Source organism: Dryobates pubescens, chromosome 6 (assembly GCF_014839835.1).
Source record: "Dryobates pubescens isolate bDryPub1 chromosome 6, bDryPub1.pri, whole genome shotgun sequence".
Lineage (NCBI taxonomy): Eukaryota > Metazoa > Chordata > Aves > Piciformes > Picidae > Dryobates > Dryobates pubescens.
The window spans coordinates 35,832,676-35,858,947 of record NC_071617.1 but is presented as its reverse complement, the minus strand read 5'-3'; the positions used below and the strand labels follow the sequence as shown (position 1 = coordinate 35,858,947).

Below are 26,272 nucleotides of genomic sequence, written 5' to 3'. Positions count from 1 at the left end.
ACTTCTGGTTATTTGTGCTTATCTTTTATTTTATGAACAAAAGATGGAGGAATTTCTCTTTTCTAAATAAAATATATAGAGTTGCTAACATCTAATCTATTATTTCACCAGTACTAACAGAATTAAACTCTGTTTTCTCCTGTGACTTGAACATACTAGAAAAATTACCGAACATCAGTGGCCCTGTAATAACATTCTTCTGAGGGATATTTACAGGATAGGGAAGTCCTTTCACACTAATGTTTTAGGATTGGATTGCAGAATGCTTATCAAACTTTGTGAAGGCTTATAAAGAATTGTCTCTCACTATCTGAAGAGTGAAGCTTTGGAAATCAGGTGAAGATATAAAAATGTGTGTAGAGTGATTTGAAGGAGTATTCATTATTTACACCGTAACTAGCTTTTTTCAATCTAGTTTTGTCTTGCATCTCAAAGCTCCTGGTAGGATTTTGAAACCCCACTGGCAAAGCTACTGGGGCTTGGTTACTGTGTGCTGTCAGTTCGGTCATGATGATGCCTGTAGACTGCACACACTGGGTTTGGAGTCCTCTGGGTTGAGTGTACTGTGTGCACATGCATTTAAAAACTCTGGGAGGAAAAAAGCATACATCCATCTATATGTACTTCTCTTCAAGACAGCCTAAATGTCCTTGATTTGCTAAAATTCAGGCTGCTTTAGGATATTTTTCACATGTGTTTTTGCTATGGACTCTCACAATGTAAAGTGGGATAAACACAAATTAAAACGCCACCCAAAATTCCATGCTTACAAACTAGTAAACAGTTGTGCCTTTAATTCTTATTTTTCACAGAGGATATTTTCAATGAAGTAGATAAGCAATTTTTTAAAAATAATGAAATAAACATTATTTTAATTTAGAAAAATTAAGTTAAAAAAAAGTCCCTTTATTGTTTTGGGGAAGGACTCTGTTTTTAGATTTCATGTAATACTAGGTTTAGATGAGCAACACTGTGTTCGAAGATCTGGATTCTTGACTTAATTATTCAAGTTTACTTTGGGGGTATGTGTTCCTTTTTTCCAAGTACTTCAAAAATTAATTCTTAAGGTAGAAGTAGGGTGATTCTGTGGGGTTGTAATATTCTGAGTCCCCCAAACTGGCACAAACCAGAAGTAAATATGTTTCAGAAAGGCGCCCTGAATATTTGATCTCCTATCTGTAGTATTAACATGTATTTGTTAGAAGAAGTAAAAATTATCAAGAAGCAGTACATTTTTTAGGGCATGGGAAAATATACAACTGATAAATAATTAATGAAATAATGCAGCAGCAGATTCAGACCAGCTAATCCATAAATACTTCATTTGCCTAGAATTTGCCCTTAATTAAGACTCCATTTGCTGTTTTAAAAGAAGATGAAGGAATTAATACCAGGGAACAAGAGACTTTTACCATATAAGTGATGATTCATATTTCTTAAAAGGAAGATGCTACATTCTTGTAAGTCCAGATGTTGTATTCCTTTCAGGTTAAAGGAGAGGAGCATGTAGGGGCAGAGGAATTTAGAGCAGCATCTTCATGCCTATTTGAATTGGGCCTTGAGGAATAGTTTAAGGCAAGATGCTCTGTAGGTGTTTTTTATCAGATCACTCTGTAGAAGGATTTTTCAAGGATTTGTAACTCTGAAAGTATCTTAAATATTTTGCAGAGTTACATTTGCTGTCTTCTTTTTCCTTTGTAGCCTGTAGTTTTTGTAATTGAGAGTTTAATATTCTTTTTTTCTGCACAAAACTATGTCTTTACCCTTTTGGGTTTCTCTGTCACTGAATGAATTCAGAAGATACTGACATAATGTGGAGTTGTCTCTGAAGGTAACAAACTTGGTTTAAGAAACAATTAATTTTCAGTTAGAGATTCACCCTAGCTTGGAGTGTTCAAGAGCAGTGGTATGACTCTGGATGAGCAGAAGGGTCAGTCTGAGAGTTGTCATGGGGAGGTGGCAGATTCTTAGATAAATCTTACCTGAAATTTAACCGTGCCCACCGATGGCAAGGAGGGAGAGGAACACTTTGAGATCCTGGTGTCTACCACTACCTTAGTGTGGCAGTTTAGGCTGGGTGCCTCCTGTTACTGCCACATAAGTTACACCTCCGGTGTCCAGAGGGTCCAGTCCAGTAGGTGGACACAGGAAATAGCATATTTCATAGCCATAAATCCTGCACCCTATAAATCCATTTGCAAAGTCATTCTCTTCCTCTTTCTTCCCTCTCTGCTCCCCTGGGAGTTGCTCCCTGTTGGGTAATGATGAGAGAGTATCTCAAGGCCTCTTAGGCCTGGCTAGGCCTAATGCCAGGAGGAGAAGTGGGGGATGGTCTCAGACCTGGCCAGCCTGAGACTAGCCTAGCTGGAGGGGGGAAGAAAGAACCCTGAGGGTTTTGGGTATACCCTCAGGTGGGGAGAAGGGAAGTGTTGGGAGGCTTTTGGGTGTGCTACAGGGGACTCTGTATGCTTTGGGATTCTTTTGTCACTATGCTTGCAGCTTCTGTAAAATGCTTGCTGCTTTTCTATTTAAACTTTTCCATCACTTTTGCAATCTGTTTGTGTGAGTGTCATTCTTTTGCCCCTTTTAGGGGCAAGAGAGGATCTGCCTGGCCTCAAACCAGGACACTTAGTATGTTGTGATCCTTGGGTTCTGGTATATGGAGTCACCACATGCAACTTCCAAGTCTTGCTTATGCTTAGACTTTTATGTAGAAGATATTCTAGAATTTTCTGTAAAGCTTGAATAATCTAGCTACAAGCCCTGTTTATGTTAATTTAATTTTTTTTTCCCCACAGAGGCAAAATTGTTTTCCAGCTCCTCCAGATTACATCTCTGAGACTGATTTGGGCTTGAATATGTATAATTTTTCTTCCTTGCTGCCTCTGTAATTATTCATTGTATACATCTCAGATGCTTTCTTCAAAATTATACCAACACGTTTTTACAAAGTCCCTGTTATTATTCATTGTTAGATTTAATCCCGATTTTAAAATCGAAATGATTGGTAATCTGTCTGTAGCAGCCCACAAATATAGCTGGTGAAATTGGCCAAACTTTCAGGTATATAAATCCTCCAGGTTACTGAAAGCTTGTCTGATTTTTTTTTTCAGCTGTGTTTCCAATGGTCTTTTCAAGGGTGAGAGGATTATTTATTGTGCAGTAACTAATTTCAAATGGTATTGTAAAGCCTGTGGAATTTGCTGCTAGCTGGTGTAATAATGTTACTTCTATGTAACAAGCTTTATATCAACTCTTTGAAGAATCACAATATTTTGAATTCTTTATCACTGTTATTCTGTGTTACACAGATGCACTAGCTTGGTCCATTTTTCATTTAAGTCCTTTGACATTTAGAATTTTAAAGATGCTTCAGAGCTCTCTTAGGCAGTGTTAAATACTATGCAAATGTGATGGTGAATCAATTTTGACAGACAATTGGGATTGAAAAAGAGAAGTACATGAAAAATAATGAATGGAGGTGCTAATTTGAAGAAACATGAATCAACAATTCAGTCAGTACTGCTAACAGAATTACACTTTTAGGAAACTTTTCAAGGCCAGTATGATTTTTACTGCCTGATTAACAGCTGCTGCTTAACCTTGCTTTTGAAATATTTTGTGAAGCAAATGGCAATTTGCGCATACAGTTCTCTTCCTCAGTGAATCACGAATAGAAAATGTGTAGTGGTGAAAACTTTCTTAGAAAATAAAGTGATTTGCCATTTTACTAGTTTGGAATTTAATGGTATCTCTTTCTCGTCTCATTTATTTCTGTAGACATTTGTGAATGATGTGAGGATTCCAGAGCAGACATACATCACTCTGAAGTTAGAAGATAAATTGAGATTCGGATATGATATCCTTGTCATAAAAATGCACAGTGTTGGGACACACTTTTCTTGTTAGAAGTATGCTTGCGTTAAATGGAGGGCTCTCATATTATTTAAGAGACAACTGCAAAATTCTTATTTCTCCCATTGCTACGAAAATGCCTATATTCGAGAAAATGGCATGTTTTAGTGCCTTGGTCAGAACTATTGGTGCATTATATTTCACTGTTTCTCCATGTAAAAAACCTCAACTTCCAGACTTCTGTGGAAACATTTCTTTGAGGCACATGCAAAATACTTGAATCGTATGAGATTCTATACAAGTTGAGAAGATTACTCAGAAACTACAAATTGGGTGGAAAAAGCCAGCTTGTATTATTATGTTAAGGTATCTACTCAATGTTCCATTTATAGTAGTAAATTTCTGTATTTGCTTTGAGTAAGATCATACATGCTAGTCTAAATAGTGACATATTTGTAGAAGTGTCTCCATTCCAGTGGCAGAATGGGCTGCAGAACCATTACTTTTCTGTAAAATTTGCTTGTGAATTGAGAAACCTTCCCAGTGTTTTCCTTATCATATCCTACATACTAATCTTTTTACTGTCGTCAGAGGAGAGATGAGAGTCCCTGAAGAAGCACTTAAGGTAACGACATGAAGTTCATAGATGTTCTTCTGTCATAGTGTAGTTACTGGTAACATTGGGGTTTTTTTCCACGCTTTGAGGGTGTTTTTCTTTTTCCTCCTCTATTTAATGTCATGTAGCATGAAAAATTCACAAGCCAACTCCAGTTATCCCAAAAATCTTCAGAGGCAGAAGGATCGAAGCAAACCAGCTCCAAAAGCTCCGAGTCCAAGGTAACAGACTCCACAGCGGAAGTGCGTCACAAAACTCCAGAAGCACTGAAGTCTGAAGAGAAATCAGTGGGTAAGGTTCATTTTTAGTGCAGAAGCACACAGACATGGAAAGGATACTAATTTGCGGTGGTAGAATGTGTGCTAAGTTCCGTAGATAGGAAAAACTCCATATATGTGAAATTTTAAGTGTAAATAGTAGCTTCCAAAACAGAATTTCTGCTTCTTTTTACTGTAGCATCCACATTTTAAGAAAGCTCACAAAGAGACACTTAACCAGCATTTAGCAGATTTTTGTATTTGTCTTTTCCAAAATCAAGCTTTCAGCTTATGGCAGGAAAGGGCTGGCATTTGCATTTTTAACAAAAAATATTTGTTCAGGAACATTTTGTACTTTTTACCTCCATCATTGTCAAGTGCTGACCCCCTCTTCCCCTCCTCATTCCCCTCCCCCCCATTTTAAACATGTGGGCTTTTTGTTTATTTTATAGATACTAGCATTCATTTTTAAATCCATCAGGATAGAATCAACGTATTCTAGTGTGGGTTAAAAATTTGTACAAAGTGTAGATTCTGTCTTGTTTCTGCATAATCTTTGTGTTGTGGTAGCTCTATTGAGGGTATCTTCATTGTGAGGCTTGCTAAAATTTATTGTTCCATCTTATAGTTACTTGCCGTGTTACCTGTTACTACAGGAAATAACTAAAAGATTGAGGAAGGAATAAGGTATTATTGTCTCCTTAGTATGGAGCTAACTAGATCTGACTACTTAGGTCAAGGTTGTACAGTTAATTTAGATTTAATCCATTTTCCTGGAAGGCACACTTTTGAAGAGTTCTCTTCCCCCCCATACAGGATTCTATGACACAGCTAAATAACCCATTTGTTTTGTTGGCTGATTGGGAATCCTGTAAAGGGTACATAAAGCTGATCCATTACCTAGTGTTGCTATTCAGTATGGCTTTTCAGCATTTGTGTCCTTTCACCTGAGATAGCATAAGGGTAGGGGGGGAGGGAATTATTATCTTCCATTTTTCTTTTCACACTTCCAACAGCAAAGTTAACAATAAGGATTTATGTTTGGGTGCAATTCTCAGAAGCTTTTGGGGAGTTGATTCTCTCAACTCTTGTTGTATGTATGCATGGCTGTTTCCTGTTGCTAATTCAGTGCACAATCATCAGCTGCCAGTTCGTTGTTTGGGTTTTTTAATTGGTATTGACTAAAGCGTAATGCTCTTTAAAAAAAGAAGTGCTAAATAGCGTTGTGTCATACTGGAACTTTTGCCATGGCACTGAAACTCTATATCATCTTTGGAATGGCAGTGAAAAAAAAAATATTTAAATTTGTGATGGCAAGGTAACAAACTATTAAGCTGCATTTAAACAGATCATGTTATTTTATATACAGACTGTGTAAAGTATCATCAGAACAGCTGTGTGATAATAGAATAGCTAAATCTCAGTAGGGTGTAGTATTCTTCCAGAAGTTAAGATTCAAACTAACCCAATTCATCATCAAAGTAGAAATCTCAATTTTATCATTGTGGGTTTTTTTCATATTTAATCTTTAGGTTTAAAGGTTTTTAATCATGTGCATACATCCTATATAGTAAATTACAGTACAATGAAAATTATTTAGCTCATACCTTTATCTTAGAAATCTAAAAAGGTGGTGCTCAGTAATGTTTTACACAAGGTAACTTTCAGCATTCTGAAACTAGCTGTCAGCAATTCAGAACTTTGTCAACATCGCAAAATTTGATCAGTTTTTCATGCAGGAAGTTCAGATTTCATTGAAAGGTCAGTGTGGGTGAAAGCAAGAACCTTCTCTCAGAAAAGAGCAGCTTTAAGGAATGTACTACTATGCTGATGTTTTCAGACTGAAAACAGAAGGTAATATTTACAGATATATCAGGGTAACAATAAGAGATGTCAGCGGCCTTTGCATAAGCATTCGTGCCAGACGTTTTGATCAGGTCATTAGTATGCTTTTATATTTAGAAAGCAGATCAGTTTTCCAGCCTCCAAGTTTGTTTTGTATTTAGGCAAATGCATGCAACCAATTCACTTAGCCTTCAGGAGAAACGATTGAAGTAAGTTACTCTCTCATTATGTCAAATTATTCTGTCTTCACGTTATTTGAACCTAAGTATCACAACGAAACAGAAAAGTAATTTCCTCTGCTTTGGGGTGATTTTATAGATCTTTCAGCCATGCCTCGTGGGACACCTCTATACGGACAGCCAGCCTGGTGGGGTGACGATGAAGCTGATGAAAAAAGTGGTTGCAAGCCAGATGGCAAGCATGAAATAAAAATGCATGAGACAACAGGGGCTTCAGGTAAGTCTTGGTGTCTTACTTTTGTGATTCCCCCTCCCTCTCCCCTTCCCTTCACTGCATATAGTGCATAGTAAAGTACATATATTAATGTTTGGAAGTTTCATAGAGAGTTTGCATAGATGAAAGTCTGTTAAAGTTGTTAGTTTGAAAAGTGTATTTGGTGAGAAATGATGCATTTCTAGAGACCAATTTCACATATAATGTACCAGTTTTCTTGTATATAATACAATTTGTTATCAGTAAGTACAGACAATATTGCGTGAAGCAGTGTCAAATTTATCAATTTAAGCAGTTTGTATGCTTAAAATTTGAGATTGCATAGTGATATTTTATTACAATAATTTCTCAAAATAAGTGGTGCCTTTTTTTTTTGATTGTGACTTGTAGCTGTGTCAGGTGATCTAAGCTGGTATTCTCTTCTATAATTCCATAACGCTGTATTAATGGGAATTGCATTTCATAGTTCTTTCAGTAAGTATTTGCATAGTCTAAAATTAAGCTGGTAATGTTTATTTCCCCATAATACAGATAACTATTTTTTTAGTCAGCTCATCTATACAGAGTATGTATTGCCGAAATTGAATGTCTGTAATTAGGCTTCTAAGCCTGTTAGCAGGCATATAAATAAAGTGACTGCTCTTCAAATGAAGACAATAACCTTATTCTAACTTGCTAAAGTTAGGACAGAATTTCAGCTGTTTCTGTTTAGATGTTTAGACATGCATTTAAAGCCCAAAGGTTCTAAATTTTCATATGGTAAATGATGAATAGAGAAAATAAACTAACAGTTTCTGCACTGTTTAACTGCTTTTGTTTGTTTTGCATATATGCACTATAAATAAAAGTTAGGTGCAGAACCTGCTTGGCTCATATTTATTATTTTCTTTTTTTAATGTACATGTTAGAAATCCATTTTGTTTATGTTGTTGCTTAATTGTGAGTTTATCCCCTATGAATAGAATTAATCTAAGTAAAACTGTAGGAATATCTTCTGTTTCCTCAAACTGAAAGATTAATAAATCTGCAAGAATGGAATTCAGTTTCAATTAGCACATACGTACAAAACATCCGTGGTGTAGACACTGCTGGGGGCGGGTTGTGGGGAAACCCTGATGTTCTTGCAAAACAATATAATTTAGCAGGATGTAGTTCTCTTCTATGAACTAGTGATTTATTTATCTTGGTCACTTAATCTCTGAGAAGGTGTTAGTCATATGTTTTGCTAGTCTGGTTTTTGACTGGTTGAGATGGTTTTCAGTAGTGTTGGCAGAGAGCCTGAGCAGAGAGCCTGAGGAGACAGGACAAGAGTTGACGCTGAACACGTTTCATCAACCTCAGAGCACTAACTACACTAGTTATGGCAGTGTATAAGTGTGCAAAAAAATATCCTGAATGTTTTCATACAATTCTAAAATAAACGTAAGCTTTTGGGGGCCACTTTGGCTTCAACTTACATTCCATGAAAACATAAAGTTGTCAGCAAGTTAGTATGTATTTCTCTTGTGCTTAGGTTTTATAACATAAATGAATATAATGATTGGAAATCAATACAAAGAAACACTTCAGTGAAAGGAACTGGGAACTTCACAGGACTGTCACATTTTAAAACAAACTTTAATAAAAACCATTCAAGATTGCTGTAGTTACTTGTTCTTTCATGGGCTAAATTCTATGTAAAACACCCATTTAGAACATGCTTCTTAATATAAGCTACCTAGACATAAGTACATATATGAATTCCCCTGTAGGGTCTTAAACTTTTTGTTTAGTAAGCTCAATCAAAACCTGATACCATTTTAACAAATTAACCCTATGAAGAATCTGATTCATGCGTTAATGATTCTGTACATGTCTGTTCACTGAATAGAAAAGAAAGCTTGCACTGACAAGAGATAGGGCAAGGTTTAATGAGGAGATTGAAATGGGAGATCTGTTTCTGCAAAACCCACTATAGAAAGCTAGTTTTTACAGTCTCAGGTTAATAAGATTATTTCAGTGTTGTCATCTTTCTATCACAATGATAACTTGCTAACTTTGCAAACAGAGCAGATAGCCTGGAAAGCTTTAAAAAGAAAGAATCTTTCTGCTTTTTTCAGACATGCATGTTGCTCTAATGTAGTGATCTGCAGATCTACTAGTTCGTGTTAAAGAGTTGCATATATACCTAACGTGACTTCATGCTGCAGCTGTTAAAACTGCATGCTATTGGCAAGGTTACTGGGTGTCTAATATTGCCTCACTTCCTGGAAAATCAAAAACTGTGTTCTTTGCTGGTCTCAGTGGTAGTTGTAGAATTTTACATGATAAATGCCTTTATCAGAAATCTTAGAAAATATAGGAGTCCATTTTTAAACAGACATTTTAGAATCTAAAGCAATTTTTTTCTAAGTACTTTTTGGGTATGAGGTACTGTTTTACTCCAGCATTGTATAACAATTTATCAGGTAAAATGCTCCTTACATTTAAGAAACAGCATCATTTTAAGGTAAAGCAGGCTGGCAGTTATTTTAGAAATACCAGTATAATCAATGTGCAAAGGTAAGGCTATTTTATAGATTATTCTTTGTAACATTCAGAAAACTGCTAGGACATGGATTTAGAATTTGGGTGAAAAATTCTGAAGAATGGTTCACATCAGGATCTGTTTCCTTATTCTTTACAATTCCTTATCTAATAAATTTTACGATATTTAACTCTTCTAAAGATGCAAATGCTTCAGGTTAAAAATATTATTTTTAAAATAACTAAAATGTATGTAAATACACTAACATGCACTTCAGATATTTTTAATTATATAGTTTCTAAGATAATTTTTTTACCTTTGAAAAAGTTTACAATTTAATTGCACTTTTTAAAATTTCTTTGTATTAAAGTCATTCTGTTGTAATTTAGATTCAAAGCCTATTATAGTAAAAATATTGTTAGAATCCAATACTGTGCTTAGCATGACATTACAAACAGCTGATTTCAAATGTTACATTTGGTGCAGTCAAGTTTCACAGGGAAAAATATTCTATATGAGGTTGTCCATCAGTGCTGATAAGGCAGTGTTGTAGATCCATTGTCCAAAGCCTGCCATATGTGTGCTGCAATTTGGCTGCAGTCTTAAAATTTTCCAAAGATGGTGGCAAACCGGTTATTTCATACTTACTGATAAACACTGTTTGTTATGTGGCAATACTTCTCAAAACGTAGTGTGTTATCTAGTTATCTTTTGAACATTGTCTTTTGCTTAGTTATTGGGTAAATGAATTGCATGAAATTGCATTCTTGAAGCTCTTGAGTTGAACTTCAGGTAAAAAAATAAAATACATATTTGTTGACTCCCTGGTGGATTAGTCTCCTGTTCAGTGACAGTGTGGCATACTGTAAGGATCCTGCCTTTAGATGTCATCCTACTAGAGCTTGATCTATTCTAGCAAGTTGACTGAATGAAACAAATAGAATGATAGTAGCTTACTTGCAATCTAGTAGCTGCAAAGAGTGACTTCTTTTTATTTCTGTAGATTTTCTGTCAAAACTTAGAAGCTTTTTAATGACCGTTGCATCAGTAAAATAGATCAATTTTTTTGTCTGCTGAAATAAGTGTTTTCGGGAAGAGAACTAAAAAGGAATTCCATTCCCAGGGAGGGGAGTGGTGGTTGCTGTTGTAGTGCCTGAAAACTACTTCACAGAGATGAGGTAGCTGACAGTGCAGTGTGAAGTGTTAGCTCGGTTATTCTTGAAATGCTATAGCACAATAAAAAAGCTGTCTGAATTCTGAACATCTTTTGTGTTTGCAACAGCCTATTTTACATGAATTAAAACAGCTCTGGTACTTGCATCAGAGTTACTTTACGCTGTTGGTATTCAAGCACAGTAATAATAATCAATGTGTACTATTTTTGTTATCACTCCATAACATCATTCTTTTTTTTGGTAACTGTCCCAGCTGATAAGCTGTCCTTTAATTAGTTCTGATTCCCTGTATCAAATTACCATCCATTTAATTTAAAAAAAAATTTTAACCTTTTCCTAAATCTTCACAAGAACCATGTATTTGTGAAGAACAGCATAGGCTCATTACGCCACCTGCATCCTTCGCATCTGAAGTTCTTGACTCCAGTATAAATGTTTCTATTGCTGCCTTATTGAATAATAGCTCCATACACTAATCTTAACTGTCTCAGCTGTGGTTCGCATCAGAAATCTACCAGTTGCATTTGTATTCCTTTACTTGGCAACTTAAAATGATTTTTAAAACATCTTGATGTGGAACTCTTTTGCTGGAATGTAACTTGATGTTGCCTGTAACATCTCAAACACCCATTGCTTGTACCACATGTCTATACCAGATATTTTATCTAGCTTACTAGTTAATAAACCAGAAGTTTTCTGTTCTTAAAGAACTCCAAGAGTCTAGTTGAAGGTCTGTAACAAGTGGTGTTCCTCAGAGGTCAGTATTGGGTCTAGTCTTGTTCAGTGTATTCATCAAGGACCTGGCTGAAGGGATAATAAGCGCTCAGCAAGCTGGTGATGGGTGGGGACCAGAAGGCTGTGATGCCATGCAGTGTGATTTGGACAGGCTGGAGAGTTGGACAAGCTGGACAGAGAGTAACCATACAAAGTTCAACAAGGGCAACTGTAGGGCACAGCATTTAGAGAGAAATAACCCCATGTATCAGTGCAGGTTGGGGCTAGCCTGCTGGAAAGCAGCCCTGCAGAAAAAGACCTGAGAGTCTTGGTGGACAAGATGACCATGAGCCAGCAATGTGGCCAAGAAGGCAAATGGCTTCCTGGGGTGCACTAAGAAGTGTGGCCAGCAGGTCAAGGGAGGTTCTCCTCCTCCTCTACTCTGCCCTGGTAAGGCCTCATCTGGAATACTGTGTGCAGTTCCAGGCCCCACAGTTCTAAGACAGGGAATTGCTCAAAAGGGTACAGCAAAGGGTTACAAAGATGACTAGGGAACCGGACCTCTCTCTTCTGACAAAAGGCTGAGGGACTTGGGGCCTTTTAGCCTGGAGAAGAGAAGATTGGGACGAGGTGGAAATCACAGTATCACAGTATAACTAAGGTTGGAAGAGACCCCAAGGATCATCAAGTCCAACCTGTCTCGACAGACCTCACGACTAGACCATGGCACCAAGTGCCACGTCCAATCCTCTCTTGAACACCTCCAGGGATGGTGACTCCACCACTTCCCTGGGCAGCCCATTCTAATCACGAACGACTTGCTCAGTGAAGAACCTTCTCACCTCGAGTCTAAACCTCCCCTGGCGCAGGTTGAGACTGTGTCCCCTTGTTCTGGTTCTGGTTGCCTGGGAGAAGAGACCAACCCCCTCCTGTCTACAATCACCTTTCAGGTAGTTGTAGAGGGCAATGAGGTCACCCCTGATCCTTCTCTTCTCTAGGCTAAACAATCCCAGATCCCTCAGCCTCTCCTCATAGGGCTTATGCTCAAGGCCTCTCCCCAGCCTTGTTGCCCTTCTCTGGACATGTTCAAGTGTCTCAATGTCCTTCTTAAACTGAGGGGCCCAGAACTGGACACAGAACTCAAGGTGTGGCCTAACCAATGCAGAGTACAGGGGCACAATGACCTCCCTGCTCCTGCTGGCCACACTATTCCTAATACAGGCCAGGATGCCATTGGCCCTCTTGGCCACCTGGGCACACAATCATATCAATGCTTATACATACTTAAATGGTGGGTGTGGCCAGTCTCTTTTTTTCAGTGGTTTTGTCACTGGGCACAAGAGGTAATGGGCACAAACTTGAGCATACACAGTTCCTTCTAAATATGAGGAACTTCTGTACTTCGAGGCTGGTGGAGCACTGGAACAGCCTTACCAGAAAGGAGATGGAGTCTCTGTTCCTGGCATTATTCAGAACCTGCCTGGATGCAATCCTGTGCAACCTGCTCTAGATGAACCTGCTGTAGCAGAGGAGATTGACTATGTGATCTCCAGAAGTCCCTTCCAACCCCTACTATTCTGTGTAAAGGCACATGAGTAGCTTTGCTGCAACTTCAAGAAGCTTTAACCTTCTTTGAGGCTATATGGTGCAACTTGCAATTATTACCCCATGCTTTTTCCTCATTCTGCTTTCTTTACCCAGTTAGAGCATGATTTGGTAATAGTCTGCATGCTTCTACCTATGATTGTGTTATCTATTCCTCTCTGAATTATGGAAACAAGTAAAAGAGGAGCAGGATTTAACTCAATCCTTTGTTTTCACCTTCCTAGAAATGTAAAATGTTTGTAGTCCCAAACACTTTCCAATGCTTACCAGTGTTAAAATTCTAAGCCAGAATTTATGTTTAGCTTGTGTTAATATGTGAATTGTCTTTCCATAGAATTTTACCAAACTATACTAGCTGGCCATTGCAGGAGATGAAAGCCAGATTGCTAGCACTTGTTTTGGGGGCACCTTGACTTGATGTTTGTTTTTTCTCAATAGATTGGAATTGCAATAATTATCATCTCGACTATTTCTCTAAAGTGATTTACCTGTTTTTCCTTGATTATCTACATTTACATCATCTAAAGATTTTTGGAATGTAAATTTCCTTTGACAAATTCCAAGTGAGCTTCTTGCCACTTTACATTCTTCACAGCCAAAACTTGTGCTGTCTTTCTAGTAATAGTTTTCCTAAGTAATTCTGGAATTATTTTTCCAGAGCTACATTGCTCAGTCTTCTCCATAATCTTACTCTTCATTCCAGAAACTGCTCAAGTGGATTTTACAGGAGTTTGGAATCTTCTTGAAGAGCCTGAAGTTCCCAAGTATTGTGAAATCTATTTCTTGTTTTTCTTAATAGGATGCGGCACAGATGCCAAGCAAGCTGAGGAGCAATCTGCGGCTGCAAGTGAAGAACTTTATCCTTTCTGTAGGGAGCCAAGTTATTTTGAAATTCCTACAAAAGAATTCCAGCAACCTTCACAGGTAGCAGAGAGCACTATTCATGAAATTCCAACAAAAGACACCCAAAGCTCCCATGCAGCAAGTGCAGGCCATGCTTCCTTTACCATTGAGTTTGATGACAACACTCCAGGAAAAGTAACTATCAAAGATCATGTGACAAAATTCACATCAGAGCAGCGTCACAAGTCAAAAAAGCCTTCTTCCTCCAGTGGTCAGGACCTGCCTGGGCTTCAAACAGTGATGATGGCCGCAGAGAGCAAAGTAGCAGATTGGCTAGCTCAGAATAATCCTCCTAGAATGATATGGGAACCAACCGAGGAGGATTCCAAAAGTATTAAGAGTGACGTTCCGGTGTACTTGAAGAGACTGAAAGGTAAAGTGAATAATTCCAGCTATGCTTATTTCTGAAAGCACCAATTCCTCACCAGCATCGAGTGAGTGGATGCCTGAGCCCTTGTGGACTTCAGCTGAGATCACAGATACTTCACTGTGGGCGAGGATCTGTGCTGGGAAATTCAATTGCAGTATTAAGTCTTAGAAGTTAGGAAATTAAATCATAAATCATCTTACAATAAGTATTCTAATTGGAGATACTCTAGTACAGCTGAAAACATCAGATAATAAAAAATCAATCTTGGAAAAGGATAACACCCAAACATTTGTTAAATTTTATATGCTTAATTTTTTCCCAAGCATGACTTTAAAAAAAAAACCTATATTGCATTTTAGAAACAAAGCTCTGGAGTTCATTTTATGCTTCTAGCAGCTCTTGGAATACATTATATTCTGTGAATATTGATGTGCTCTAAGAAAATAATTTGCAACAAAGAATATATCATATAGATATTCTACTTAAATCAATTATGTATGATGAAATCAAGTTTGATTCAGGAATCTGAAATAGACCAAGAGTTTCAACTTTTATGCTAAGCTTGCAGCCACCATGAAGCAGGAATAAGCACCTGGGGGTTCATTTTGAAGCACATTTTCAGACCTTTCCTTCCATGGAGGTTGCTTTTAATTGTCACCTGTAACCTGCACAGTCAGGTGTAGATGTGGTGCTGAGGGACGTGGTTTAGTGGTGACCTGGCAGTGTTGGATTAATGGTTGGACTTGGATAATCTTGAAGGTCTCTTCCAACCTAAATGATTCTATGATTGAGAATATTGTGACTATAAGAATGCTGCTACTGAACAGAGTTCCAGGTGATTATGCACATTGATCTGCTGACAGTGACACTTCAAATGATCAGATTAAGTCTGGTGAGTGTACTTTCTTTTGGATTCTACTTGGAAGAGTAGAGAAGAAAGTAGTTATGATCAGATGAAGATTTCACTGCCATTCAGACTTTGAAAACTTCTGAAGAACTTTTTCAATTTTCTCATTTTCTGTTTTTAATTTCAGTGAGTTAAGCCTTCAATTCCCATTTTTCTTGATTCTGCAACTTTATCATGTCTAGCTCTTAAACCAGCTGGGACTGAGTGCAACATGCTTTGTCTTAACTCGTAAAAAGTCAGCTTTAAGGCTGACTCTTCCAAGTTAAGAAAAAACCCTAATATTTTGAAAACAGAATTATCTCAGTGTGGTAGCATGAAGATGATAGTATAATATTTCTTCTAGGCTACATGACAGAGGATTCTTTGGTCACCATGATACTGTATTATATTCCTGAACATTCTTTAAAATATTAGCAATATCCTGTTGATAAATAAGGAGGGCTTTTCCTGGCAAACTCCTCAAAGTCTAATAAATTTTGATCTGAAAGAGGTGCAAGTTATTGTGTGCATATGGCCATAATAAATATCTGAGTACCTGACTGTTGATCTGTTTATATTCTTACTTGTTACTTGTACTTTTTCAAATCATGAAAGTAGAGAATACACGTAGCTACTTTGAAAGTTTGATTAAAAAATCCATAATAATTTTGGGGTTTTCTCCTTAGCTTTTTCTTAGAGTATCCTGTAGTGATGTCACACTGCTAAAAATAAATTGTGTTCCTTTCACTGTGATGTTGACATTTTTTTATAATTTGGAAGTATATGAACCATCAAAACATTTTCTGAGACATTGAACAAATAAATAGTAAACAGAAATGTAAGTTGGGATTTCAGCAATGCATTCAATAAGTAATATGTAAGCTTTCCCAATATGCAATTACTATTTAACTGGATAGGAGTTGCATATCCTAACTACGTAAGAGAGAAAACATTAAAAAAAGCTTTTCTCTTGAGAACAAAAAAATTAATTGTACATTCTGTTTATACATGAGTAAGGTAAGTCGTGACCCAAGAGTTCAAAGAAGGCAAAACTTCCTTCCCAGGAACTGAGATAAAACTTAAAAGTGTAGACACATTCATTACGTGTGAAATTACTCTGCATCAAATGTGACTTGCTATGTATGAGCACATCTTATGAGGAGCAACTGAGAGAACTGGGGTTGCTTCACCCAGAGAAAATGAGGCTCAAGGGAGACATTATCAGTCTCATCAACTACCTGAAAGAAGGTTTACAGAAATGGGGATTGGTCTGTTTAACCAATTAACAAGTGATAGAACAAGAGGAAATGGCCTCAGGTTGTGCCAAGGGAAGTTTAGATTGGATATTAGGGAGAATTCCTTTACTGGAAGAGCTTGCCCAGAGTGGTGGAGGTATTTAAGAGTCATGTAGATGTAGTGCTTAGGGATATGGTTTAGTCAAGGACTTGTCAGTATTAGGTTAATGATTGGACTTGATCTTAAAGACTTTTCCAATCTGGGCAATTCGGTAATTCTGTAGTATCCAGCCTTCTCGTACATTTTCAGTTATCATGACAAACTCTATTTATAGGCATATATCTGATTTATTAAGTACATAATTTTTATTCATAGATCTCAAAGTAGTTTGTGGAATTAATAAGTAATAACAACCATTTTACATGCATACATTAGATGCTGAGGGGAATGAATGATGGAAAAACTTGTACTTCTTGGACAGAGTAATAAAGAATTCATTTTGATTCTCAGCAGAGAGTTTTCATTATAAACTCTTGTAAGTGTGAGAAATCCAACAATACGAACTGTGGTTCTCAAAGCATATTTTCAGTTACCAGAAGGATGATTTTAGGGTATTCTTTCTCTCTCTTTAACCTGCCTAGAATGTTTTAGTAGTCATTTGTAATCAACTAGCTGTGTAATAGAATTCATATAAATCAGAAACATACTATAGGACTGCTGGTAAAATACTGGCTTTTTGAAGTTTTTGGATAAGTATTCACAGATGAGAATATTGATAAGAGTAATTCAAATGCAGGGCTGTTACTGTCAGATTACAAAGTGTTTTATTGACTCGTAGTAAATTGATCGCATTACCAGGAGTTGTACAAAATTTGCAGAGCCAGGTACCGAAAACTATTGGAATTTAAACAGAAAATAAACTTGAAATTCTTTCTTTCTTAGTTGTTCTATTTCTTTTGTATGTGTTTGAGTTGATTTTTTTGTATGTTGTTTCATTGTGCTGTATATTTTTCTTTTCTTGTAGGAAATAAGCATGATGATGGTACACAAAGTGATTCAGAAAATGCTAGTGCACACCGGCATTACAGTAAGCGGGCAGCCCTTGAAGAACACTTGAGGCATCATCATACAGAGCTGAAAAAGTCACACCAGAAAGTCCATTGTACAGAAAAGCAGCAAGAGCAAGCTGGCTTGAGTCAGACTGCATTTATGATTGAATTTTTTGATGAAGACCATCCTCGAAAGAGACGGTCTTACTCTTTTTCTCAGAATGTAGCAGCTCTGTGCACAGAATCTCCATCTCCAACACCTCATGTGCGAGCTGAAAGAGTGAAACCTGCCTCAGGAGAGAAAGCAGCCCCTTCATCTGTGCAAGCTGGCTCATCGCATCACAGAGCAGTACATGGTGTTCATGCAAAACTTCTAAAGCAAAAATCTGAAGAACCCTCTGCTGCATTACCTGTCTTACAGGCTGCATTGTTAAGGAGTTCAGGAAGCCTTGGCCATAGGCCTAGTCAAAACCAGGAGATGGACAAAAAGTTGAAAACCCAACACGTTTCCTCTACTACTGAAAAGGACAATGAGGATGACCAGAGTGACAAAGGTACTTACACTATTGAGTTGGAAAATCCCAATTCTGAAGAAATGGAAGCCCGCAAAATGATTGACAAGGTGAGAAACTTAAAAAGTGTACTGATGCTAGAAATATGTGATGTGTGGGCAACAGTCTACCACTTCAATTCTACTAATGAAAAATGCCACAATAAACCAAGTTTCTAACCCAGTCTATAGTAATAGGAATATCATAAAAGCAGCAGCAGGCATTTGGTTGAAATTTGTTTGTGTTTGACACAACTGTTCTTTTAGTTTAGTACTTTAAATGTGTTTTAAGACTTAAATACTGTAAGAATACTAGCTAATTCAGTTAGCTGGTATTTTTGTGAGAACTGTTAGATTTGACTTTTTATGCCCCTGTTCTTAAAATCTTGTGGTTTTTCAGTATATAAATTAGTTCCATCTGAATTTTCACGTAGAAATAGTTTATAAATGTTCTCTATACTTATAAAAAAAGTATATTCAATAACAGTAACTTAATTTCAGTGCCCGTTAAAAACAGTAGGTAGAATAATCCTTTACTTTTCAAAAAATGCTCATGTGATATCCATGTCATTCTCCTAGTTTGAATATAGGTTTATGTTTCACTAGGCCTAGGAATCTTACCCTGACAAAGTAAGTTTTGCTTCTTGGTAACAATATAAATAACAACACGAATTCATATTTGTAGTTAAAGAACTGCAAATAATTCTAGGGATTCAACAGGAGGATAGGGGTAGGAGAAGCACATTTAACCTTTTGGCTTAATTGGATCTTGAAGAAGACTTCTTTTTTTTTTTCTGTTGTGTTTTTCTACACAATATATTGTTATAGAATGCTAATAATCTAATTTTAGAGGGTTTTGTGGAGAATTTAACTAGAATTATTTAAGAATTGATTTTTGTGTATCTAAAACTTTTCCAATTCATTTAGAATGAATTTTGTGTAAATGCTGAAAAATATTTTTTGAGAGACAAGCTAGCTTCATTTTATAGAAAAATGATGACATAGTAGGGAAATGGGAAATCTTAAAAATAAACCCAGATGTAATAAAGAAGGTGTTTATGGAGCATCAAGGCGAGGAGGATTAGAATGAAGAAAATTACCTTCAATGTAATCATAATAATGGTTTCACAGTCTATGGATTCTGAAAAAGACTTTTGACTTTGAGTCACTATTCAAAGAACTTCAGAGAACTAAAAGCACTCCAGATGAAGCAAGTGACTATTAAAGAACACTATTGCTTTGACTTGACTACAGGTATCTACACTGAATTCTTATGTTACAAATCTTTAATTAAGTAGTATCACAAAACATATTAGTCCTGTTTTTAGTATGGTTGTACATCAGGTTTTCTTTGGGAACCAGAAAAAAGTTACATTTGCAAATACACAATTTATTTACTTTTTAAAGAATTATTACTGTCTAATATTTAATAAGATTCAGGAAAAATAATAATTATTCTTATATTCTATGCTGTTACTTGGGCTTTATTCATAAATGTTAAAGTTAGTCAGTTGTAGTCAGAGGAAGTAAGTATCTGCCTTGTGGCAAATTTTGAAGAGGTCACTTCTGTTTTGAATTGGTCTATTTTGTCTCTTAGAACAAAACAAATTTCTTCAACAGTAACTAAAAAAATATATTTTATCAATTAATAACTAAAAAAAAAAATCCCAAACAAACAAAAATGTTGTATAGATTATGAGACATGTCAGGCATTGGTATTAGGCAGAGACAGAGGCAGTCACTGTAAGAAGTTTTCCTAGTTGTTTCTCTTTTAGAATACAGTATGCATACATGTACGCGTCCAGGACACAGGTCAAAATGGGAAGACTACAGTTGTAGGAAAATGGGTATGGCTTAGCAGATTTTTTGATTGTGTTTAGTTAAGCAAATTTCATTTCATGGCATTTCTGAATGGAAAGAGTTTTCAGAGCTGCAATTGTAGAGATAGTGGTTATAATTTGGAAACAGATGCTGCCTTCAGCTCTTGCCCACTCTGTCTTCTCAGTCAGCTGGTGAGAATGCCATCTGCATAATATCCGTGCATTTACATAGGATCCAGTGGTGCTTTTCACAAGTAACACAAACACACCCACTAAACTCTGTCTTGTATTATCAAAATTGTCTCCCAAACACACATTCTAGGACTTCTGACTCATTTTTTAGTAACTTGACATTATTTCTTTCAAATCCTGGTGCTCAGAGACTGAGTGAATGCTTCTGCTATTGTTGTAACGAATATATGATGTATGCTTATCTTTTCTATCAACACATCTAACCATCCCACCCTTTAGATAGATTCAATGCTTTTTTCTGTTAACACTTAGAAGTTGCTTTCTATTTACAGAGCTGTCAATTTTCTCTGTTGTACATTCTTTAAAGCAAAACTCTTCTAATATAAGGAAATTGTTCTTAGCAGTCATATCAGGTTAAAAGTTAATATTCCTAGGTAAGTACATCAGTGAATGAAAGAATTCAAAATGATGTTTCTGGAGTTTCTCTTCCTCATGATATAAAAAGACTGAAAATCATCAGGCTAAGGAATTTCCTTTCTTCAATAAAGCAAACTACTACCAGTTTAAAGTTTTAATAAATGAATGTGCAAATAGTAGTTGATGTGTTTGGAATATGAAACACTTTGAGGGTATTGCAGTAAATAAAAAGCAATTCAGTTGTTTGCAAGCTCATCAGTTTTCTTGGGGAGTCTTTTTTTGGTTTATTTTGTGTGGGGGTTTTTAGTTGTTCAGCCATTTTCATTTCAGGGGATTACTGAATGGAAATATGTTGTAGAACTTACTATGTATTTAATAACTAAAAACCTCGCTCCTCCCGCCTCCCGAGTTGAGGGACTGCTAGGTGAGGATAAGGTAGGTAAAGTCCCTCCCACTAAGAGAAGATCAGGCTTGGGGCCACCTGAGGAATCTGACTATTAATAAATCTGGGACCTGATGAAGTGCATCCCAGAGTCCTGAAGGAACTGGCTGATGCAGTTGCAAAGACACTCTGCATGATATTTGAAAAGTCCTGGAGATCAGGTGAAGTCCCTGGTGACCAGAAGAGACATGACACCCATAAAAGAGAACCATGGTAATTGCCAACCTGTCTCACCTCTGTGCCATGGGAGATCATGGAATGGATCCTTCTTGAAGCTATGCTAAGGCATATGAAGGACAGGGAAGTGATGTGAGGCAGCCAGTGTGGCTTCACCAAGGGCAAGTCCTGCCTCACTAATCTAGTGACTTTCTACAATGGTGTGACTACACTGGTGGACAAGAGAAAACCAACAGACGTCATCAATCTGGACTACTGTAAAGCTTTGGACACAGTCCTCCACAGCATCCTTCTCTCTAATCTGGATAGGGATGGATTTAATGGGTGGACTGTTCAGTGGATGAGCAATTGACTGGATGGTCACATACAAAGGGTAGTGGTCAACTGCGTGATGTCCACATGGAGATGGGTGACAAGTGGTCCATATTGGGACCAGTGTTGTTCTGTATCTTCATCAACAATACAGACTGAGATTGACTGCACCCTTAGCAAGAATGCTAGCTCTGTTGACATGACTGAAGGCAGGGTGCTGTCCAGAGAGAGCTAGACAGGCTGGAGAAGTGGGCTCAGGAGAACCTCATGAAGTTTAATAAGGTGAAGTGCATGGTCCTGCACCTGAGTCAGAACAATCCTCTGTACCAATACAGACTGGGGCATGATGAGATCAAGAGCAGCCCTGCAGAAGAGGACCTGAGTTTCTGGTGGATGAGAAGCTGGATGTGAGCCAACAACGTGTACTTGCAGCCCAGATGGCGAATTGTCCTGTGCTGCATCAAAAGAAGCATGGCCAGCAGGCCAAGAAAGATGATTGTACCACTCTGTTCTGGTGAGACCTCACATGGAGTACTGTATCTGCTTCTGGAGTCCTCAACACAGGAAGGACATGAACCTGCTGGAGTAGGTCCAGAGGACGGCCATGAAGATGATCAAAGCACTTCTATGAAGACAAGCTGAAAGTGTTTGTTTGTCCTGGAGAAGAGAAGGCTTCAGGGAGATCTCATAGCAGCATTTCAGTACCTGAATGGGACCTACAAGAAAGCTGGGGAGGAACTGTTAGCAAGGACATGTAACAATAGGATGAAGAGGCAATGGTTTTAAACTAGAGAAGAGTGGATTTAGCTTGGAGCTAAGAAAGAAATTCATTACAATGAGGATAGTGAAATAGGTTGCCCAGAGATGGGGTGGAGGCCTCCCCTCCAGAGACATTCAAGGTCAAACTTGATGGGGCCCTGAACAACCTGATCTAGTTAAAGATGTCCTTGCTTACTGATGGGGGGTTGAACAAGATGACCTTTGAGGGTCCTTTCCACCTCAATCCATTCTATGATTCTACAGCAGAGTTAATCTCTGCTATGTGTGTATGACAATAGAAGGAACAAAGCATAGGCTCTAGTTTGTTTCACTTATCATCATAGCTAAGCCAGGGAATGTTACAGCAAATCATACACATATGGAAATGCTGGGCTTAAATAAAGTTTTCTTTAGTTCCAAAAAAAAAGTTAGTATTTTAGATCATGTTTTGATTATTTATTTTTAAATTGGTGAAGGATGCTGTTTTAAAGTCTTTGTGTGGATAGATATGCCCCAGTAGTAATGACCTTGTTCTTAATGTGGATGCTATCATCTTTAATTGTATTTTATGTATACTCTTCTCATAGCAGATAATCAGTTATTCTATTGACATAAGAGAGGTTTTGTTCTCCTTTTTACAAGTTTGGAATAACAGTTTAGAAGGGAAAGCTGTGCTGGTGTTCATACAGACATCAAATTTTCCATTTTCTGCATCTTTCTGCCCATGATACTTGAAATTTCAGTTTGTTTTGACTTTTTAATCTTTTGTATTTATTTTTTTAATAGTATGTATATGAATGGAAATCTAATCTGAAAAGCAGGAATAAAGTTGTCTCTCCTTACTCTTTTTGCTCCCAAGGTGTGTCTCTTTGTACCATATTATGTTACTGGTTAATGTGTTTTTCAAGGACTGTGTACTTTCATAAAAAAACCCTAAGTAGGTATTTTCTTTCACTGTTAAGGTTGGATTTAGGTCTAGTTCTATGAGAAGTAGTGACTACTTCAGGTTTTTTCCATCACTTGTAAACAGTGTGCAGTGCACAGCAGGGATTGGTATTTGAAACATGGAGCTGTATGCCAAATCCCAAAGTTTTTAAAACATCTTTAACGTTTACTAGAAAACACATGTTCTGGACTAAAACTATATTCATCCCCAATTTTACATTTGTAGTGCAAATGGAGTAGGGAGAGGAAATGTTTTTTTCACTACAATACTTAATATATATGTAACTCCTATTGTTGACTTACATGTTATGGAGTTATTTCTTGGCACATTTTTGCAGTATTACAAAACTAAACTACCTGAAAAATGTCCATGAAGAGGAAGTAAGGGGGTGGGGGGGGTCTGGGGGGTGGGGGGAATATCACTATGTTTCACAGACTGTTTAAGGAACAAAGACAGGTAAATGTATTTTCAGAAAATTACTTTCAGGTTTTCCATCTTTTCATACCTTCTGAGTTCAATTGCTTTTGTTGAGTTCAACAGTTTTGTAAGAAGGAATGCCTTTTAGCCCCTCAGAGTGTCTTTGTTGCAAAATGACTGTACTTTATGAATACAGGGCTGAAAAAGCACTAGAACAGTTGGAGCCTATCAAATTTTCTAAGTGTATAACTTTTGTCAAGAGTTCAGAAACTTTTTCTAGTCCTTTTTTTTTCCTTTTGTAAGGAGGAACCTTACAATCTTTAAACATAATGTTTCTTTTTGAATTTGGAATTCTACAGAAAATTATTTGCTGTGGCAAACAGGTGCAAAATATGTATGCATGTAAATATGTAACTGGCATCTGGTAATATGAAGTTACTAGACTTGGCCTGTTGCTTCTTTTTGTTTGTTTATTACCTTTTTTGTACCAGAGCATCTTGCATCTGATTCTGTATCTTCAGTATATAGTTAACATGGCATGAACAGCTCCTGTGAAAATCCATGGCTATTCATGAGATATATCCTGCAGAGATCACAGTCTGTTTGCCTGGGATGGCTAGGATACCTGCCAAGAACAAACAAAAACTATTAAAATCAGAGTTCTCAGAAGCGACACAGTTAAGCACAGTTCAGGCAGTAGCTAAGCACAAAGTGAATTTAGGCATTGTATTGTGACTCACCATGCTTTCTCAAAGGTGGGAAGAAAATGGTTGCCTTTTGTCTTTTCTATCTGATGAGTAATTCTCATTTTAACAACCAATTTACTGTATACTGGGATAAAGAATTTTAAGAATTACTGATTTATGTAGATAAAGTTACTCTTAGTTACAATATTGGAAAAACCCTTACTGAGATAAAGTGATGGAGTTTATCAGTACGTACATCAAGGTACAATATTTTTGCCATCAGTTATTTTGTACTTTACATCTGTACTTTTCAAGCTGAGTTTGCATTCCAGTGAGTAGCAGCATCCATCATGCTTTGGGCTTTGCTATATTTTTAGCCTCCTGTTTTGTCCCTTTGTTTTACTGGTGGAACCAGAGTGTAAATGGCTTATCACAGGGGTGTCTTTGGAGAGCTTACCATTTATTGCTTTGAAATTGAAGAGAGTGTGTGAGGAGCTCCCTTTTTCCATGCTGGTTTAGGAGACTTCATTATATGTCAACCATAGTGTTGGCATTTCTGCAATTGAGAAATTTTGTATTTACCTTGGGGCTTTCACAAGACTGACTCTTTGAGCTAGCAGGTATGGAGTTATGATCCTCATTGACAGTGATCCTAAATAATAAGATCATATTAGCTGGAAAGGACCTTAGGAGGTCTCTTGTCCATCTTCCTCCTCAAAGTAGGGTCAGCTTTGAGGACAAACAAGTTGCCTTGAACTTTATCCATTTGCGTCTTAATACCTTACAATGAGAGAGACTAGACAACCATGCTAGGCTGTCCCCAGAGTGAAAATGCTTTACTTTATATCCTGTCTAAACCTATATTGTCCTCTGGCCATGCACCACTGTGAAGAGTCTGGGGGCATCTTGATACACTCCCACAGGTATTTGGAGTCTGCCGTTAAACACCCCCCAAAGCCTTTGGCAAACTGATCTAATACAGCTTCCTCAAACTCCTCCCTACAGGGAACACACTTCAGCCTTGACTATCTTGGTGGCCCCTGCAGAGTTCTTTCCAATTAGACAGTGTCTAGCAGTTAGTGTATTGGAGGGACCAAAACTGTATGCAGTCTGATTATCCATTTGCTTAAAAGGTCAGCTGGTTGGATTAAACGTATGTTGACTACATTTCATATAAGGGGCTTGATTTTCTACAGCTTTGTTGTTGTTCCCTTGCCATTCAAAATGTGCTGATTTGTGACAGAAATTGTTCCATGCTTCATAGCAGTAGTTATTTTTAAATACCATCACCACAATTTAGACAATGTTTCTGACAGTTCCACCACTATAGTTGTGGGCAGAGACCCTGCAGGAACCCCTTGTAGTGGTGCGCATCAGTGCAGTACCGAGATTTTTCCTGTCAGTCAGGTTTCAGGGATTGCATGAAAATTAATATCCTGGGTGTTTTGTTTTTAACTTTATGAAATGAAGCATTCAGGATGTAATAATCTGGTCTTTCTGCTAAAACGTCATTTCATAAAAATAAGCAATAATAGGACAGATCAGGGAAGGAAACTTTAAACTTCCCAGAATGATTGCTTATGGGAAGCCGTTAGCTTGGAAATACCTTTCTCTGGTAGTTTCATTTTTAAATGATACCTGTTTAAAAACAGTATTAATGTCTGTTTCCTGGCCTCTAAGATCCCCACTATATAGAGAGAGGCATTAGGAGCAGTATTAGGAGGTAAATTTATTACTTGGTGTCCCTGCCCATGGCAGGGGGGTTGGAACTAGATGATCCTTGCGGTCCCTTCCAACCCTGACTGATACTATGATACTGCTACCCATATTGCCTTTCACAGAAAGAAATAGGAAATGCTTAAATTTGGTTTTGCAGTAATTTCAGTCATAAAGAAGAGTAACAAAATTTGCTCAAATAAGACTTCAGTATTGGAAAAGATAAGACTCAGAGTAAGAAGCCTTAGGTGCTATTGTTTGTGATAAAAGGAATTTGACAGGGTAAATGAATGTGACAACGTAAAGCAATTTACAGGCATCAATCTACTCCTCTAGTCCTGATTAAATATGGAAGCGTTGAATTAATA

The 26,272-nt window shown here is 37.3% G+C and overlaps 1 protein-coding gene across 7 annotated transcripts in view; it reads left to right on the top strand.

The window, feature by feature from the left end:
* The window catches only part of CEP170 (centrosomal protein 170), an 89,305-nt gene that overhangs the window by 28,056 nt on the left and 34,977 nt on the right, over window positions 1-26,272 (top strand). For all 7 annotated transcript variants that reach the window (XM_054162317.1, XM_054162316.1, XM_054162314.1 and 4 more), the window contains exons 4-9: window positions 3,781-3,862; window positions 4,425-4,480; window positions 4,600-4,762; window positions 6,892-7,029; window positions 13,826-14,302; window positions 17,446-18,092. In XM_054162317.1, coding sequence (XP_054018292.1) covers window positions 3,781-3,862; window positions 4,425-4,480; window positions 4,600-4,762; window positions 6,892-7,029; window positions 13,826-14,302; window positions 17,446-18,092 — 1,563 coding nt within the window. The remainder of the gene's footprint in view (window positions 1-3,780; window positions 3,863-4,424; window positions 4,481-4,599; window positions 4,763-6,891; window positions 7,030-13,825; window positions 14,303-17,445; window positions 18,093-26,272) is intronic.